Source organism: Saccostrea cucullata, unplaced genomic scaffold (assembly GCF_032062105.1).
Source record: "Saccostrea cucullata isolate Sc308-1 unplaced genomic scaffold, CSIRO_AGI_Scuc_v1 ctg1214, whole genome shotgun sequence".
Taxonomy (NCBI): Eukaryota; Metazoa; Mollusca; class Bivalvia; order Ostreida; family Ostreidae; genus Saccostrea; species Saccostrea cuccullata.
In genome coordinates, this window is record NW_026928347.1 from 254695 (window position 1) to 274212 (window position 19518).

At 32.6% G+C, this 19518-nt stretch overlaps 1 protein-coding gene across 1 annotated transcript; it reads left to right on the forward strand.

Annotated features, from left to right (window-relative positions):
• Window positions 1-10831: 10831 nt before the first annotated feature.
• Window positions 10832-11611, forward strand: LOC134277273 (uncharacterized). The gene has a single exon (XM_062759588.1). It carries the CDS (start codon window positions 10832-10834, stop codon window positions 11609-11611), a length of 780 nt encoding a protein of 259 aa, XP_062615572.1.
• The last annotated feature ends 7907 nt before the right edge of the window (window positions 11612-19518 follow it).

Consider the following 19518-nt stretch of genomic DNA (forward strand, 5'->3'; position numbering starts at 1 on the left):
AATCATTGTTTATTGTTCACAGTTCCTGTAATATTGCTAGAAATTATTCCTCATTTACTAATTAAAGTATGATGAAAAAAATAACAATTTTGACTCTTATAACGCGTGTTTGAATTTAAATCTTTTCCTAAAACACAGAATATTAATTATATGTGCTTTTGAACTTTTGTTGTAGTTTCATATTTTATTTCACTTTTGCTCTTTGTTTTTTAACACTGAAAGAAAACGTTCGTGCAAATTGTCTCCATTAATTGTAATTTTCGCTTATGAAACATAATGTATTACTAATTTATAATATCGAATTTTGCCAGATAGATTTTTATTTCTATAAAACAATTATGTGATTGATAAAATGATGGAAGACGGAAAAACTCCATAAGTCGTGAGGGGATAAAATACTTAGTCTTATCTTTGAATCTATGTGTCCTTTGAAGTAATATTTACCTGATATATAGAGAGTAAAGGTGTATATTCCTCCGATTAGAGGTTAAAAGAAATTTTCTAAGTCGTCCTATGAATATAAAAGAGTTTAATAATGAGGAACATTTTAGAATTTTTAGCAAAGGTACAAATATTTATTTCAATGATGACTTTGTTAGCATATAATCTATCATTAAATCAAATGCTGACTGATGTTTTCCACACTTTTTTTATTTAATACTCACTGATTGTCGACGGATTTATCCGTTGTTTCCCGATTAAGACAAAGAACACATGGCGGTCAGCAGCGATGCTTACTCATTCATGGCACCTGATCACACCTCTGATGTTTGGTAGGTGTTTGCTCTGCTCCTACTTTGTATTGATAAATTGACTTTTAAGGATACACCAAAGGTCTCCAAAGGGCAAAATTTAATTTAATTTGCTTGTAATTCTTTCATTAACAAAGATAACATGTTAAATGTATATATCATTTGAAAGCTTGTTAAATTTACTATTTAATGATCTTAATTTAAATTTTCATTTTTATCTTATTAAAAAATTATTAATATTTTAATGTAAATAATGGTGCATTTATATTCTATAAATCAACTTTTTTGTATTCCACCTCTCAAAGTCAAAATTTTGCCTCAATATAGATTTAAGATTGAACTTTAAAACCATATCTCAGATTTTTGATAAATCTCCTTATTCAAAAGTTACATTCATTTGTCTTTCAATGTTACGAATTTATGAGCCTAATTCTACATTTCCCCCAATAATTCGGGAACTGAGCAAGATATCAAAAATCTGAGATACGGTTTTGTGAACACACATTTGAGACGCATTCTGGCTAGTTTTCAGAGAAATTGGTCAATAAATAAGAGAGCTGAATTCTTTGAAATACCTCCAACTGTCTGATCTTACTTTACAGTAGAGGGCAAAAACCCATTACACAACAAATTCTGCCAAAGCTAGAAATATATGACACCTTGGAGATTCAGCTTTGGATACCTGTCACTTATCCATATTTCCTATGCATATTCACAAGAATGGGAGGTTCTATTCTTTATTTAGTTGCTTTTAATAAAGTAAAATAGGTTCAATTCTAAATCAGAAAAAATTCCCGGCAAAATGGCAAGAGCTAAGCTCCACCTCCTATTCCATGGTCATTAGTGACCAGTTAGATCTTACTTAGTACTTAGATTACTGATAACCTCTGTGTGGCTAGTGAAGAATTCCCCAAGTGGTCACAGTGATTTATTGCTCCTTTCAGACGCAGGCAGTTACAGACCAAATTAGAAGCTTCAATAACGGCACATTCACATGTGTTAGTGTTTATGTTTGATTATTGTTAAATAATTAGAAAACCACTTAATAAGCAGCAAGAATTTTTCATGCATTATAAAGCAGTGATTAGCATTGTTTTCGTAGCCAAAAATCTCAAAATTGACAAAAATCTTTAAAAAAACCTTTGGTGTATCCTTAAACTTGTATGCTGTTTGATATCTCCATAAATTTCATTGTATTTTCTTTTAACTGTATTTTAATTAATAAATATTTTACTTAAAACTTGTTTACTTAAATCGTGATCTTTCTGTCTCACAAAATATAATCTGTATACATTGTTACAGAAATTTCAGATGCAGCATTATATAATCAAATCATATTTTTTGATTTAAATATTATGAAAAAATTTATAATTGCAGTGTTGACTTCAGCTTTTCTTTATCTATAGTTAACTTCCCTTATTTACATGTACGTAGCAATATACCACTTTTACGTGCATATTGAGTTCATGTCAATGTGAATTATGTTATTTGGTAACGAATGGGGATGATTCATGTGAAAGTTACTTTTAGAAAAACTTACAATTTTAACGGAGTCAAATAATGTTTAAAAAGAGCACACGACGGGTTTGACCGGTCGGCAGGAGATTCTCACTCCTTCATGGCACATGGTCCAACCTCTGATGTTTAGGAGGTCTGTTTTTGATCTGCTCGTAATTGGTAATGTTTAATGTGGACCTTCGAGCTTGAATACTATACATTAATTGACTGAGTTCGAGGACAACATTCCTTTTGTTATACCTTTCATTCTGTTTTTTTAACATACATGCACCTTGTATTTTTCTCCATGATGTAACCCCAGGTCTGTCACTGTTGAACACCAAAGAATGCAAATGAGATTAAGCTCTGCCCTTTGTGTGACGTAAGTGGTCCAAACAGTAATCTCACTCATCGATTTTTATGCCCGCTCTGTAAAACATTAAAAATATTTTCGTATAGATTTGCAAAGGAACAAAGATCAAAAGCCACTTACATGTAGAGCCATTTAAAGCCTTGAAAATTTCTAAACAAAATCAAAATTGCTAAGTTTATGTTGAAAATGCGGTATTTATCACTTGGACTCTAGGTGACCATGTATAGATTTAACATGACGTAACATTCCCTCTAGTCAATGTTTTATGACGTCATAAAATGTGTCATTTTCCCCATATCAAGTAAATGTCTTTGAAAATGGTTTAAAGTTGGAACATTTGTTCATTATTTCATATTAGATACATCCTCTGATCCAAAAAATGCAATTCATTAATGAAAGATCTGTTTCTGAAGATTCAAATATACATGTATTTTAAACTATGGATCGTGGGCTGTGCTCATATTTTAATTCTTTGTTGATGGTAATCACTCGAATGCGCGTGATTTCTGCAAATTCAAGAACAAGGCACTTCCCCAAACCATGTTTTCCAATACTTAGTTTCTCAAAAAGAAATTTTAGTATAGGAAATGAAAGCACTTAGCCTCTACTTTATGTCGATTTATGAAATGGAAAAGAGGGTGATACTTTACTAATTGATATCAGGATAGGTTCATTTTATGCATAAAGGGAACCTAGCTCTTTCTAAAGGTATAACAATGTTTGTTATCTCCACACAATTCCTAATTTTTTAGAAATTTTAACTTTGTTCTGGCCTTGACATTCAAAGCAGATGCCATGATCACTACTGTATGCATATTTGCTAGCATAAAGCATCATCACCTCAGGTGACCAAACTTACTTGAAATTTCAATAGTCCTCTATGTGTCTTGAATTTGTATTTTATATTACACATACATGTATTCAATATTAAGAAAATATTAAGAGAAAAAATTATATACTTATTTAGGGATAAATTTTAGGGAAAAAAAATTGCCGATATTTATATTGCCAACATTAACTGTAATGTATGCTTACACTGAACAATAACGTAACTGACTAGATATATAGAGGCGCAAATCACGTATAGTAGCAGAGTGAATCGACCTAGCTTATCATTGGATATTGTTTGAATGTTTCATTTGTACATTTATAGATACAATATTTGAATAATATTTTCCTTACATCCTTTTGAAAGTTACCTCTTTTGAAAATAGATGATGATTATGATTTTATTTTTTTTATTCTTGTCCACATTTACTCAACTCAAAAACGCAAAAAAAGTGTCTTTTCTCCAAACAAAACAAACTTAAACTTTTAGATTACGTCCGTAGTATGTCTACATTCAGAGTTTAAATAACTTGATTATCTTTAATTAACTACAAAATCTTTGACAATCCGTGCCAGCATTGTTTATATTGATGGATTGAATGAGACTTGAATGTTTAAGTGTCGGACGATTGTGTTGATATTTACACAAGATTAACAACTAAAATCGCGAAGGTTTCTGCTCCGTATGAACAACATTTTGTTAAATGTGAACTGTGGGAAGAAAACGTCCACTTCTATTGTGGATCCTGTTAAAAAAGACTTTGTGTGAAATGCGTGTCCCCTCATCTCGAAACGAATGCACCTGACCACAATATCATATACTACCACAAAAGATCTGAGGGTACAGCGAAATCTCTTCGCGATCACGAGGTAACAGGTACCATACGCTGTGGATTTCGTGCAATGTACTGTATTAGATATGCTGGCTAGAGCAAGACATTTGTTAGTTCTCAGGAGTCGTATAATATCAATATTTGTCGTACAAATGACACAGTAGTTAATATGATTCCAATGAATCAACTGGTCATGTATTTAACTCCCTTTGAGGATGGTATGTTGTACACAGGCCGAGGAGGAGCAAGAAAAATCAACAGTCATGATCAAGTTGATCAATTATTTCTAAACATTGAGGGTGATTTGAGGGGACTTACATTTGTGGAACCTAATGTTATATTTGTCTGCATCTTTTCTAAAGTTGAAAAGTATACGACTGAAGGGAGAAGACTTCTGAGAATAGAATTTAAAGACCGTAGACAGCCGATGTATGAAACACCTCAAAATATCGCAATTAATGGAAATGGGATTCTGTGCGTCTGAGTACGATTCCTTCGGGTTCTATTAAACCACGTGTTACTGTAACTGATAGAAATGGGAAATATCGCTTTTCTTACTCTCCGGAGCTTTCTGGCTCTCCACCAATTGATCTATGTTGCGATTCATGCTTCAACATTATCATAGCGGCTGTTGGTCAAATTCATGTTTTAGACAAGGATGGTACGTTCCTTAGATACCTGGCCTATGATGTGATGAAGAAACCTTGCAGTGTGACCATTGACAGCGAAGACAATTTATTTGTTTCTGATATGCATGACAATTACATAAGATTTCTTCGTTATCGGTTCTAGTACGTTGTCATTAGTACTAGAACAAAACATCCATAAGAAATTCATTTGTCCATGATATTTTAAACAGCACTAAAACATGTTTATCATAATGTTTTATACATGTATTTATGTTTATGAATAAACACTGTATACGTTTCTCTGTTACAGCCATTTTTTTCAAAATACATTCTTACATCTGCTCGTACATCCCTATGTTATACTTAAAATCTGCTTATCTTGCTTTTTGGATATTTTAGCTCCTAGATCCCTTTGATATGCATTGTTCAGGATCAGATTCATTTAAAAAAAAGGGGGTGGCAACTATTTCAAATACCAACTTCTTTCAGTACCAAAGTCTTTGAATACAATATTACAATATCTTTATTTCACCATATGAAGCACAAAATGGGGGGGTCAATCAGCCTTTAACAAGGCCCTATCTAGTTGAAAATTACCAAAACGGAATGATAAAAAAATCTAATTCTTGGAAATATATTTGTATGTTTTATGCTTAGAAAAATTAGAATGAAATGTTGTTACTTTTCCTTCATTGTAGTCAAATGGCGGCACTGTCAAGGCATGGACCATTTGTCATGTTCTTATACACAATTACATACTAAAACTCTCCAATAAACAAAGAAATTTACAAATTAAAAAAAAAATACATGATGAAATTCTTTATTTTTCACGTGTATCATGCAATTTTCATTCTTCTTATAAAAAATGAAAAGAATATTGGAGGTAGTTTTTATTGCAGTGAAAAGGGGGCACAAAATTTGGATTTATTCTACCTACGTATTTTATAGGTCGCAATGGGTTTACATAACACCAACAAACGAATTGCATTACTGTATTAGTTTCTAAAAAAATTAAATAATTCTTACATTATGAAATAATTTTCTCGCCATTCTTTATTTTTCTCTTAACACGCTTTTACGTGTGAAAAAAAAAGGTAGGGGGGGGGGGTTAAAGACAAAAAAATTAAAATATTTACTAATATCATGTAATATATAGAAAAATAAAATATAGAAGAGATTATAATAACATCTTGCATTGCATTTAATTAATATTTCAAATTATGAATCCCGAAAGAAAAATGTAAGATGCTGATAATTCCATTCCCGTTTCACCCATAGTCCTAGCTGTTAGGGAATCATCTCCAGTCCGAACCCCTGGCCATTTTTTCAGACCATGCGTTATGGTAAATCACATAGGGTTTATCTTTAAAAAAATATTGATTTAGACGATTGTATATTTCTGAACAATTTATTCTCAAAATATCGATTCCAAGTTTAATTGTTATTTACAGAAACACTTAAATTATGACCCACTTTCTCTTTTCGTTTTGCGTACACGACGTGTAAGTTGAATTACTTCCTTTTTGCCGCCAGATTATAACGACAAATTTTTGTGCTACATGTATTTTCGTTATAACTTTTGTTTAACAAACACGCAGTATATTGAAATTGTCGAATTATTTAAAATATTAATTTTAAACGAAAGAATTTTAGAATTATCCGGGTATTCAAAAATATTACTTTTAAAAGAAAGAATTTGAGAAGGATTATGTCCGCAAAAAACATGCTTTATTTCATGCATTTCAATTGAGTACACATGGAAAAAAAAGTCGTAGGAAAACGCATACAGGTAATACACACAGGTAACATCCTGTGTATATAGGTAGTATACACAAGTCAGCGTCGTTCCCTCGGGGCTTCTCAGCCGCTTCGATTAAGCTCCACCCCACACCAAACTTAACTGAGGAAAACCGTACGGTTGAAAACCTCGGCCTTTAACGCTTGCTCCAAAGGTTGGAAATCATTCTACGCATTAACTGACATGATTATACTCTTGCAAATCCAGTGACAATGTCTCATCTCTATAGAACTATAGTCATGCCATCCGTTCTTTATGGTTGTGAACTGTGGAACCACATGGTGAACCAAGATATAAGAAGCCTCAACACACTTCAACACGGAATTTGCAAACAAGTTTTGAACCTTCTTAAACTTACCAGTTTACCCTATAGATATTTGTGAATAACTTATGGGTCTTCTACCAATCACTGCGGAAATTTATACAAGGAAACTTCTTTAAAATTTCTTCGGCAGACTTTGTAGACTAGATCTCAACTATCTTTCAAAACAGATCTTTACATCACGCCTTTTCTCCTTCCTCTTTCAACTAACTGGAACTGGAGACCAAATAGAATTCATTCCGTATGTATTGTTCCTTTTTCAGAAATATAAACTCTCACATTACTTGAATACCTGGCTCTCTTCTGGATCGTTCCCATGGAAATCTTTAGCTCGTTCAGCTGTTTAAAAAAAACACACTTACCAACGCATTGATCGAACTGAGTTTGACACAGACTTTTTCAGATTCAGTGCTGTATTTTGTATATCGACACCTTTCAACATGTGGAAAATTGCAGATTCTTTCAACGAAATTCGAAACTTTAAATTCATCTGCAAACTTATTGTATCAATACCCGCTCAAAATCTCATGCATGTTATGCAGTTACCCTATTGCAGACTTTTTTTTCACATGCGGCAATATCTTCTCCAGCCCTCTTGAATCTACATAACATATGGTGGAACTCTCTCTCAGAATCGTTTAACGTTCACCTTGAAGCTGAATTATGTGGTCTTCCTGAAGATGAGTTATTCAACATTCTTCTTGGAAGACCACCACTTACAATCTTTTCAGGAGAAAAAAAGAAATCCACTTTAGAAAACTGAATTACGTGCACATCATCTCCTCCTGTGCACTCTACAACAGACAAAGCAATCTCAGATTTGTAAATGGATACCCCCCCCCCCTCCACTATCCTTTACATAAAATGGTGCATCACATGTGTAGTATTTTCTGCTTTTTATCAGTTTTGTGTATTTTTGTTCTATTTTTGTTTTGTTTTCTTTTTGTTACTTACAATACGTATTTCTTTTTCGACTTCTAACATTGTGATTGAGTTATAATTTATATGTAATTGTCACGTCAAAAATCTCTGTAACAGAGGAAATAAGAGATGAATGAACTTAATGATAAGTGGTGACAGGGTCATTCATTCCAGCGAACTTACAAAATGAGGGCTTTATACGAAACTGCTGATATTCTTGTTTTTTAATAACTAACCTCTTTTTAAAAAATGTTCAGAAGGAGAGAAAGCTCTAGTGTATCGAATCAACTCAGAAATATAAACCCTGTATGCAGGTGATGAAAGTACATTTCTGCATAAGCAAATGTAGTTGACATTTAAAAAGTTAAGTACATCTTGTTTTTCATGTAGCTTGATTGTTAGATTTCCATTAAAGTTTTTTTTGTAAAATATATGGTCTCTACAATGGCCCTGTCACCAAAAAAAAAAAAACAAACATCAATTTGTTTACAAAAGAGTACATTCCAAACCCTGTCACAATAAAAGAATAGACCATAATTATAGGACGAACTTAAAAAAATGTCTGCTTGCCCTCTCCCAACTAACGGTAAGATTAGTTTGGTAAACAGTAGCTTGAAAAATCTTTGTTATAGGAAATATCAATAAATATTTTCACAGGTTAAGAGAAATCACAGAAAAACATAACATATCATAGCATGTTTAGAAACAGACGGTCTATCTTAATCAGTGGATATAGAAACGATAAACAAACCATTTTTACGGTGGCCATGGGATGAAATTATACAAAATTCATATTAGATCTTTTTTCCGATTCTTTTTCATTTCTTTATAATGTATGCATGCACTGAGCAGAAATCTGTCATTTAAATACAAAATGGTTGCAATGCAAATCATAAAATGTAGGCCATTTTTTTAGTCTCCGTATGAATTACAGTCTGAGTTATCAGAATCTACTTAATTTTTTTTCTACGAAAAAGTCAAATGCTCGCTTCTTCTGATAATATAACAGCAATGTGGAGTGTTGGTATTTATTGCGGTATATTAAAAATCCACCTCACTGTGAAATGCAATTTATGATATACTTTCACAATAAAATCCTAATCTTTTTTACATTAAAGACTTGATGCATGCTCATGCAATAAATCTCCTATCATACCAAAACAAGTTTAAATAAACACCCCAAAAAATTCAAATCTGACACCATTCTTAAACATACTTTCGGTTTCGAAAAGAAATCACCTAAAAGTCTAACGGAATTTCCTTTGGCACTTCACTTTATTTGTCCTTGAATTTTTTTTATGCAAAATTATTTGAATAAAGATCGATTAAGTCAACACTGCATGGTTTGTTTAAATATATTGATTCTGGTTTTATTTTAATCAAGAGACCTACATCTCATTACATATGAACAAAATATTTTTAATCTGTTGACAAAACATATCAATTTTCCATAATATACATATCCTTTACATTTGGGCGGGACAAAGTTGCATTTAATTTAGTCTGTAAAGACTTGGGTGAAATGCTTCAAATTTTGTTATGTGCCTTTTTCCTAAATTTGTCATATTTTGGGAATAGACTTTTTTTTTAATTCATAAAACTTGGTGCATCATTACAATACGAGGGGTTATCAATAAGTTCGTGGACTAGCGTCATAAAATTAAAACAGCTTTAGGCACATCAATGAATTTTGAAATATCGAGTTAGCATCATCTTTTCTATCTAAAAAATAAACCATAAATCATAAATGTTATTTTTTATTAAATTAGTAATGTTTTTGTAAGCAATGGTATGTCCAGGCGGTGCAACCTCGAGCACTACGTTTTGGCGATCTATGTGTAACTGAGAAAAACTCTTTGAATATGACCATTTGACATCCAATAATCCTTTAATTCAGGTATGTATCGAGACACAATTGTTCCAAACCATATGAAATTTTCACTTCATTCTGAAAGTTTATGAAATTTTATCGTAAATTTTATACGGAATGTTCAGACAATATCTGAACAAGGCAAAAGAGGCCTTGAAATTGACGTCAAAAGGGGGAGGGGTTTCCGTTTCCAACATTTTATAAAGTTTTGCCCCTGTAAAAACTTGTATAGACCTAATATATGTTGAACCTGGCTACAGAGAAATGATATGCATCCAGAGTACAATTCTTTTGATGTCAAAATAAATTCAGAGGAGAAAATGTATATACACAGTAAATGTCAATATGCAGTCAAGGTGTAAAAAATCAATCACGTTGATTAAGTGTTGCAGATATTGAACTCCCAAAAGCAAAATATGCCGGCACAATCAAGCGAGGATCTGTCCCAATGCATTATCTATTTGGAATATTACATTCATTGAAGGCCACTGCTCATGACATTGTAAAGTCATATAAACAAGGCGGGTTAAGGTCCATACTCCACTCCAGGGAATCTCATCATAAAAGTGTATGAGGTAGAAGAAACGGACATTAAAAAAACAATGACGTTATCAGACGTCATGAAACTAAACGGCGATAGCCCCGGAAGAACATATAATGTTGTTTTTATTTTATAATAATTTGGCAAATAATGAACGTATCAGGCTAAAATTTTCAACATTTCTTGATTTTTTGGTGTTTTATGTTCCATATAAATTTGAAAGCACAGACTACATACATGTAGTACTAATTTTATAGCATCATGCAGTCCAAGAACTTTTTGATAACCCCTCGTAAAGGTTGAATTTGATTGAAAGCATGTAGACGTTTTATGAGGTTTTATTACCTTGTCACATGATTATCAATAACCAATCGGATAATGTGCTGTATAAAATAGATATAATGAGGTATATTAATCTGTTTTTTATAAGAAACTTCTACACAGATACTTGCACACAAAAATTCAAAATGGCAGAAGTCAAGAAAGCTTTTCATATTACTCCAGTTATGAGGACCATACGCGGTGGATATTATTCGATGTACTGCATTCGATATGCTGGGAATGGTCAGATCTTGGCAAGTTCGCCAGTGTCATTTGATATCAAAATCATTCCTGTAGAAGACAGGTTACCCACCACTTTATCAACGAAAAGTCTTCCCATATTTTTGACACCATTTGAAGGCAGTATTTTGTATACAGACCAAAAGTGCATTAGAAAAATTGACGGAGAAGGTGATGAGATATTTCTAGTACTTGAGGGAGATTTGAGAGGCATTCAATATATTGGGCCTAATATAATATTTGTTTGCACGTCTTCCAGAGTTGAAAAGTATACGACTTCAGGAGAAAAACTTTTAAAGATTGAACACGACGAATTAGGAAACCAGATTTATAAAGATCCACAGAATATCTCAATAAACCGAAACGGGGATATTTGTGTAGCAGAATACGATGAAACCGGGAACAATGAACCTTTACTAACTGTGGTTGATCAATTTGGAAAATATCGTTTTTCATACCCACCAACGCCTTCTGGTAGTCCAATGGATATCTGCTGTGATTCATATTGCCATATCATCATAGCTTGTAGACTAATACACGTGATTGACAATGATGGCAACTTCCTTAGATACCTGAACTATGATGGTATTCAAGAGGCTTGTAGTGTTACTATTGACAGTGAAGACAATCTCTTCGTTTCTCAGTTGAATGACACTTGTATAAGAATAATGAGATCTATGTGCTAATTAAAGTTTTCTAATCATTTAAGATCAATGCCAAATTTAAAATAGTGAGTATTTTTTTAGTTTATTCAAATTCAGATATAATTCATAACACAATTATATATGTACATCGCGATATACTCATGCATAAAACAAATGAACAAAATAATTTCAATTTTTTATTGTATTAGTTGCATCGTTTTCATTTGTTATAATTTAGAATGTTTTAATTTTAGATGTGTGTAACTTCTCAGTGCAAAGTAAAATTTAAGTCTACTTAGTATTTATTGTTTCAAAAATAAACTATGTAACTTAAGGTTATGAATTTCGAACTTGGAGCAGACACTAGAGTAATGAAGTTTATCAATATCGATGAATCAAATATTTCATGTACATTACTAGTGATAATTTCGGATAACCGTTTTAAAATGTCGATTTTGATCAAGTTTGATGAATTTGTACACGTCTTTAATTGAAATAAAAAAATCATGAATTCTTAATATGGCATTGGTTGAATTTTTAAGGTGTTAATTAAAAATGTCCATTTGCATGTCACATGTGTCTCGAAGGTATGGTATGTGACCGAGCAAGTATTACTGTTTAATTACACTGTATATCAATTTCTAGTAGTTGTATTGCTTGAACTATTTCGGCATGCGCAAGTATAATGAAAAGTAGTTGTCCGGTATATATGGTGCTGGTCAGGCGTGAAGTGGGCATCGAAGAGTAATCAACCAGTTTCGAACAAGCTTTTTTTTATTTATTCAGTGAATCACTGTCTAGTTTATTGGGTATGCCAGGGCAGTTGCATGCATACAAAGTCCCCTGGTTCCTGATCTTTCTGTTGGTAAATTTTTCATTCCATTAGAATTATTATGAAATCAACTCGGTTAATTTTCAAAGAGCTAAGGAAATCCCATCCTCCTTTGATATCATAGATTTTTGCAAAATAAATTAAATTTATACCCAACAGAACAATACAATTTGGAAAAATGATTTTCAAAAATTCATATTTCTTTTATTTGATCAATTATTAAATCATTGAAAAAATGTTAACAAGGGCAATAACGCCTACTTAAATAGCTTCATCTTCATTCAGACATTCTTTTATTGTACTTCTACTGAAAAATAATTTTCGTTATATTCATAATTGAGAAGTATTTTCAAAGTAGCAAGTATTGGGAATTTTTAGCATCACAATTATACATTTGACTCAGCTTTTACATAATAAACAATTTTATTCATGATGCTGTTTATAAAAAATGTACGATTTTTTTTTTATGTTGACATAATATTATACTTCTGTCTATTTATGTCTCCCATCTTAAATGATATGGCAGACTATACGTTTTTGGAAATAATTTTAACTTAATTAAATAAATTCACTTTTTGTACTTTTAACCATTTAAAATTGTATGGGCAGAAAGACCTTAACAAAGAAAAACAAATAAATGGAAATATTATAAGAATGATGCATAATTTTGAAATGTGTGTTTAATATTTTACATTGTATTTTGTAGATTGTAATGAGGATATTATTTCTTGGGGTCTGCTTCCAGTGCATCTCTGATAATTTCACGTGTCTATTGTACATATCGCAAATAAACTGGTTGATAGACGCACATCACATTCTATATCTGTGTTCTGTTGTTTATTCACTAAGATACTTAGAATAGAAACATTTTATGTTCGGATAAGTGAAACGAAGGGGAACATAAATATATATCCAACTGTAATCATAATATCCATGATTAATAATTGTAACATATATCAGAAAAAATATAAAACATTAACTACACAATTTTGTATCAGTTTATTCAAAATAGATAGTTTTCGGTTGACCTAAATTTAGCAAAAGTTACTTCCCGTTTGCCGCCATACTGGAGGTCCAAATGCTCATATTCCTTCATTGTTCAACCAATTTTAAATATTTATATTTGCGATTGTAAATTAGGAATCATTATTTTTCTGAAGTATATAATTTTTTGGAAGTCTCCTTTATTTAAAAAAAAATTATTAGATAAAGATTTTCCACCAAATATTTATGCTATATTTCCTTAAACTTGGTAAGACAAAGAGGAAAACTCACCGAGTCGACCTCCAATATGGTGACCAACAGGAGGTAACTTTAGGGCAATCGAAAACTATCAGTCATATTTCGTAAATAATTATAAAGATTAACTTTCTCGGACGACAATTTTATCTCTGAAGGATCTGATAGGTAATCTGCGTATGGAACAAAATGTCAAAAGATTTAAATCCTTTCAGAGGGAAAGAAGAATACAAAGATAGATTGTATGGAGAGCGTTTATGATCAAATGGCAACGGTGGTCTCTGGTGTTTCTAAAGGTTTAGGTTTGCCTTGCCATATAAATGTAATTCGTATTTAGATGTATGTGCATTGCTCATTTAAAAACCGCTAAAGATGAAGAAATACTGAAGATTAAAAAAAAGGACATTTTTTCAATTGCGAAGAAATCCATGATTAGCCATGACGGCCTTATCACATTATATTTCAAAAAGAATATGAAGATTACGAACAGTGTCCAATTTCAAAGTCCATAAAACAATACAAAATAGGAGCAGAACAAACACGAACCTTCAAAATCAGAGGTGGGTCAGGTGCCATGGAGGAGTAAGCATCCATTGCCGACCGGTCACACCCGCTGCGTGCCCCATGACATTATCGGGATAATACGGGAAAATCCGTCGTCCATTCAATTTATAAGTATTGGACTAACAATAAGCATTAAAAACATCAGTCAGCATTTGACTCAATGTTAAATTGTATTTGCTGACAAGTTCATTGTATCGACCATAGAACTTACGATATGATGACTTTAAACGAGACTGCTGATACTCTTGTTTCATCAACTTGCTTGTCAATAACTTAACTTGTTTTAGAAATTGTTCATACATGTAACTAGAGCATGCTCTTGAGTATGGAGTCAATTCCGTTTACAGGCGATGAAGGTACCGTATATCCGGTTTTTTTCGCGTGTTGGCAATTTTGAGAAAAAGGGGTAGATTAGTACAGTTTATATTTTGCATAAATTATTTTTTTTACGATTGAGGATCATTTAATTTATTTAAAATGGTAATGATTTTATGTCATATTATAACTGACATCATTTCTGTGTGCTTTATATTTCGCGAATTAAAAATGATCAGAAAAAATGCAAAAAATAGATCACCGCGAAACAAAACGGATTTACGGTATATTGTTGCATAAGTAAAGAAAGTTGGCGACAGAAAAGTTAAAGTCATCACGTTTATCATATAGCTTGCTTGTTAGATTATCATTAACGTTTATTTTCAAGCGACATATCCAAGTATGAAATAAATGCGTCAGACTCTGTGGTATCTGTTTTCTCAAGCTCTTCAAAATAGTATTATATTTTCGAAGAAGTAATGGAAATTATCATTGTTCATTGAAAATACGTTGTCGATATATCTAAATGTCGAGTTGAAGGCAACAGCAAGTGTTTCTTCTTTTCACGCATAATATTTTTCATAAATTCTGCTTCAATTGAATAGAAAAATTACGCAGCACAAATTGTGGGCATGTGCACGTGAATCCAAATATATGAGACCTGGTCTCCAAAAACAACATAGATATTGACAATCAGAATGCGTTTCAATAAAATAATTTTTCAAATGAACAATGACCAGGTAAGTAAGTTTTCGAAACTATTTTTATTGAAAAAGCAGCTGTCAATGATACCAAAAAGCCCGATGTTTAATTTATCGTGGAAAATGATTGTGTGTAAAGTTGAAAAGTCGTAAGTTTTTAAGCTGTTGATTTTGATAAAATCGTGTGAATTCAAATTGTCCAAAAGTTCTTTAGAATTTTTGAATATCCACATCTGATCCACACCATTTCTTGAATATATTATTGCACAGAACTTTTGAAGTTTTGCCTTTACTACTATCATTATCTTAGTGAAAAGTAACGAAAGAGACTTGGCTGATATTATAGTGAAACCTGTGTTTGTAAGGATTCTTATGAAGTTTCGGAGTCGAATACATATAGAGTAGCTCAAATTCACTTAGACTTTGTGAAATATCAACACCAAAGCTATGCCATGATTTCTTTAAGCAACGCCGTCACAGTGAAGAGGAAAATCGGTCTTTCCACAATAATCTAAGAATGAGAAAGTTTCATCAACAATATTACTCTGAACATATTTTATTACTAATGTTGAAGTATTTAGAATTTTGATACCTTAAAATATCTTAATGTGTTTAGATTGTTATCCTCACAAGCAATATATAGAAACAAGTCACCCTTATAATTTAAAACACACTTTAAATTCAGGCCTACATTGTGAACTGTAAAATCCATTTAATATGACTTTCTTATCAAATCTTAAGGCATATCCGTGTCAATGCTTGGACTTTAATCCCATCAAGGATTATTTTTGACATATTATTGATTAAAAATAATTAAAAGGACGATAAGAGAGTGGTTTTGTTCCTAAAGATGAGAAAATTGAAGAAGTTTATTTCATGTTGTTCTTGTGTTGCTGCTCTACAGCATCGTGAGGAATATTTCCTCAACAATTCATAAATAAATCTGCTGGAAAACTGTTTTATAAACGTGCAATGTTAATGTTAAGGTAAATGGGACTTTCCAAATAATAAATTTGCTTTATATGCCCGAATATATTCAATCTTTAATTCAACTTTAAGAAGCTCGTATTAGAGTTACTAATCTGTTAGAGACCTCCGTGTACCTTATATAGGCAATCGTTATTGATGCGAATAGTGGAAGGGACAGCAAAATAAAAAGGTACTGTGTTTCACCGTACCTTTTCCGGGTTTCAATTCAGAGTTTCATTTGATTCATTACAGCCTCTGTTATAGGAATAAGAAGAAACAAATCAACAATATCTTCTTCAAAAATTTATTTACACTTAGAAAAGTCTTTCAACAAAAAAAATGAACTATGGAGTAACATTCCTCTATAAATATTCACACATGTACAATTTGAGTGTGACAAAAATATGACCCCTTACCTCCAGAGTAATATTCCCCCAGAAGTACAGTTCAAGTAAGACAAAATCTCATCTACAGGGTAATATATATTCCTCTAGAAGATTTTGTACGATGAATATGAGAGAAAATCTGAACTATGTAGTAATAGTCCTCTATGAGCAGCTCTACGACAAAACTTATCTGCAGAGTAATATTCCTCCAGAACGCTAAGTATGCAAAGTTTTATTGAAGCAATATCTGTATTACGGAGTAATATTCCTCTTGACGTTTGCTAACATCTACGGAGTAATATTCCTCTGGACGTCTGCAAACACATCTACGGAGTAATATTCCCTTGGACAGCTTACCCCGCAATAACACATCATATTCTATCTACGGAGTAATATCCCTCTGGAAAGGTATGCGACGATCTAAAAGGGTAAAAAAAAAATATCAAAGATATAATTTCTCCCTATGCTATATACAGCTCTGAAAAAGCAAAAACTTATCTAAAGAGTTATATTCCCCGAGTCAGCTGTGTACAAATTTATCAGGCAAAAACTTTTTCACGGAGTTACATTCCCCGAACCGCCAATGTACAGATCTAAAATGCAAAACTAAAAGACGGAGTATTATTCCCCCGGACGGCCATGTTCATATCTAAAATGCATAAACTTAACGACCGAGTAATATTACCCTGGACGGCTATATGCAGATCTAAAAGACAGAATAATATTTCTTTGGACGGTTATGTATACAGATCTAAATAAAATGCAAAAACTTAAAGACAGAGTAATATTCCCCCGGACGACTATGTATACAGATCTTATATGCAAAAAACTTAAAGAAGGAGTAATATTCCTCCGAACGGCAATGTAGATATTAAATGCAAACTTTAAAGACAGAGTAATATTCCCCGGACGGCTATGTACAGATCTAAAATGCAAAAACGTAAAGAGTTAGATGGGTTAATATTCCCCCCCGGACGGCCATGTACAGATCTAAAATCCTAAACCTAAAAGAAAGAGTAATATTCCCCCGGACGGCTATGTAACAAGCTAAATTAGACAATCTTAATGACGGAGTAATATTCCCCCGGACGGTGATGTACAGATCTTAAGTGCTAAAACTTTAAGACAGAGTAATATTCCCCCGGAAGGCCACGTACAGATCTAAAATGCAAAAACTTAAAGACATAGTAATATTTCCCTGGAAGGCCATGTAGAGATCTAAAATCCTAAACCTAAAAGAAAGAGTAATATTCCCCCGGACGGCTCTACAACAATTGCACAATTTTAAAGACGGAGTAATATTCCCCCGTACGGTTATGTACAGATCTTAAAGACGGAGTAATATTCCCCCGGACAAGTTTGCACTTTTCTTACAAGATAATATATTGTCTTGTATTAATACAAGATAGTGTATTAATTGTCAAAATGTCGTTGAAGATGAACATCATTTTTTATTTGTATGTCCTCTTTATAAACAACTAAGAAGTGAATTTTGTACACTTTTTAATAATACATGTATATCTTATGAAATTCTTAATCCAGCAGATGTCACATCTACAAGAAATATTTGTAATTTCATACGCGATGCTTGTAATATAAGAAAATCTATGTGAATATATATTTTATATTTGTTTGCTGTATGTATGACTTGCGCCACATGTGGTTTTTGTCAAATTGAATAAATAAATAAATATATTTTTCTACGAAGTTATAATCCTCTGGAACGCTTTGCAACATTATAAGAAGATAAAAACTTGTCGTATAAAATATCACGCAAAAAACCCAAAAAATTATCTTCGTTGTTATTTTTTACGAGGAAAGACTTCAAAACGAGTAACACTCTTCCGGCCACCTGTGTACATATACAGATCTAAAATGCAAAAACTTAATGACGGAGTAATATTCCCCCTTTACAAGTACATGTATGCTCAGCTCTAACAAAATAAAAATAAAAATCATCTACACAGTTATATTCCTCTGAACGGCTACATGGATGTACAGCACTAAAAGTCTGAGTAAAAAATTCCCTTGGACGACTTCATTTACTCGTATGTAACCCTTTTAACAATTCAAAAAAGTATATTTGGAGTAACTTTCCCCAAAACGGCTTTACACCACTCTAACAAGAGACAAAAATCTACAGGGTAATATTCCTGTGAACGGCTTTACACCGTCTTCAATAAAAAGACAAATTAAAACTTGTTTGCGGAGTAATACTCCCCTGGACGGCTACGCACCGCTTTCTAACAAAATCAAATTTATCTATGAATCGCTCTAAAAATAACTACGGAGAAATATTCCTCTGAATGGTTATACACCGGCTCATCAAGACCAATTTAACTTCGGTGTAATATTTCTTAGAACTGACTAGAACAACAAGTAACCATTCCAGGAGTTGATCCTTTCGTCGCGGGTTTGAATCCTACTGTGTGACGTGGAAATCGGTCCTTCGGATGAGACCGTATAAACCGTGGTCTCGTTTAGCAGCAGGTGCTGGCACGAAAGAGATCCCTCACTGCTCAATGGCACGGAATGCCTAGCGCAGTTCAAAATTCGTAGCCCTCAGGCCACAAGCAATTGGTGGCGTCTCCAAATGATTAAAAAATTCTTGAAAGGGACGTTAAACAACATACAATCAAACAATTTTAAAATGAGTTCGATCAACATCCGCTATTTGTACCTCGTCGTCAAATTAAAGTTTCTTCAAATTTAGTTTCATAATCTTCATATTCTCAAATTGAATCTTTATCGAAAAAAAGAATGAATAAATGACACAGTACTGAAATAATGTAATGTACTTTCAAATCACATTGCTAAACCTACGCGTCTGAGGAAGACTTGCGTCGCGGATTCGAATCCCACTGTTGAACTTGGAGACCGGTCCTTCGGATGAGACCGTATAAACCGAGGACCCATGTCGCAGTAGGTGCTGGCACGAAAAAG

What these genes read in the sequence shown, in the direction of transcription:
- LOC134277273 (XM_062759588.1), top strand. Translation starts at nt 10,832, where the DNA reads ATGGCAGAAGTCAAGAAAGCTTTTCATATTACTCCAGTTATGAGGACC.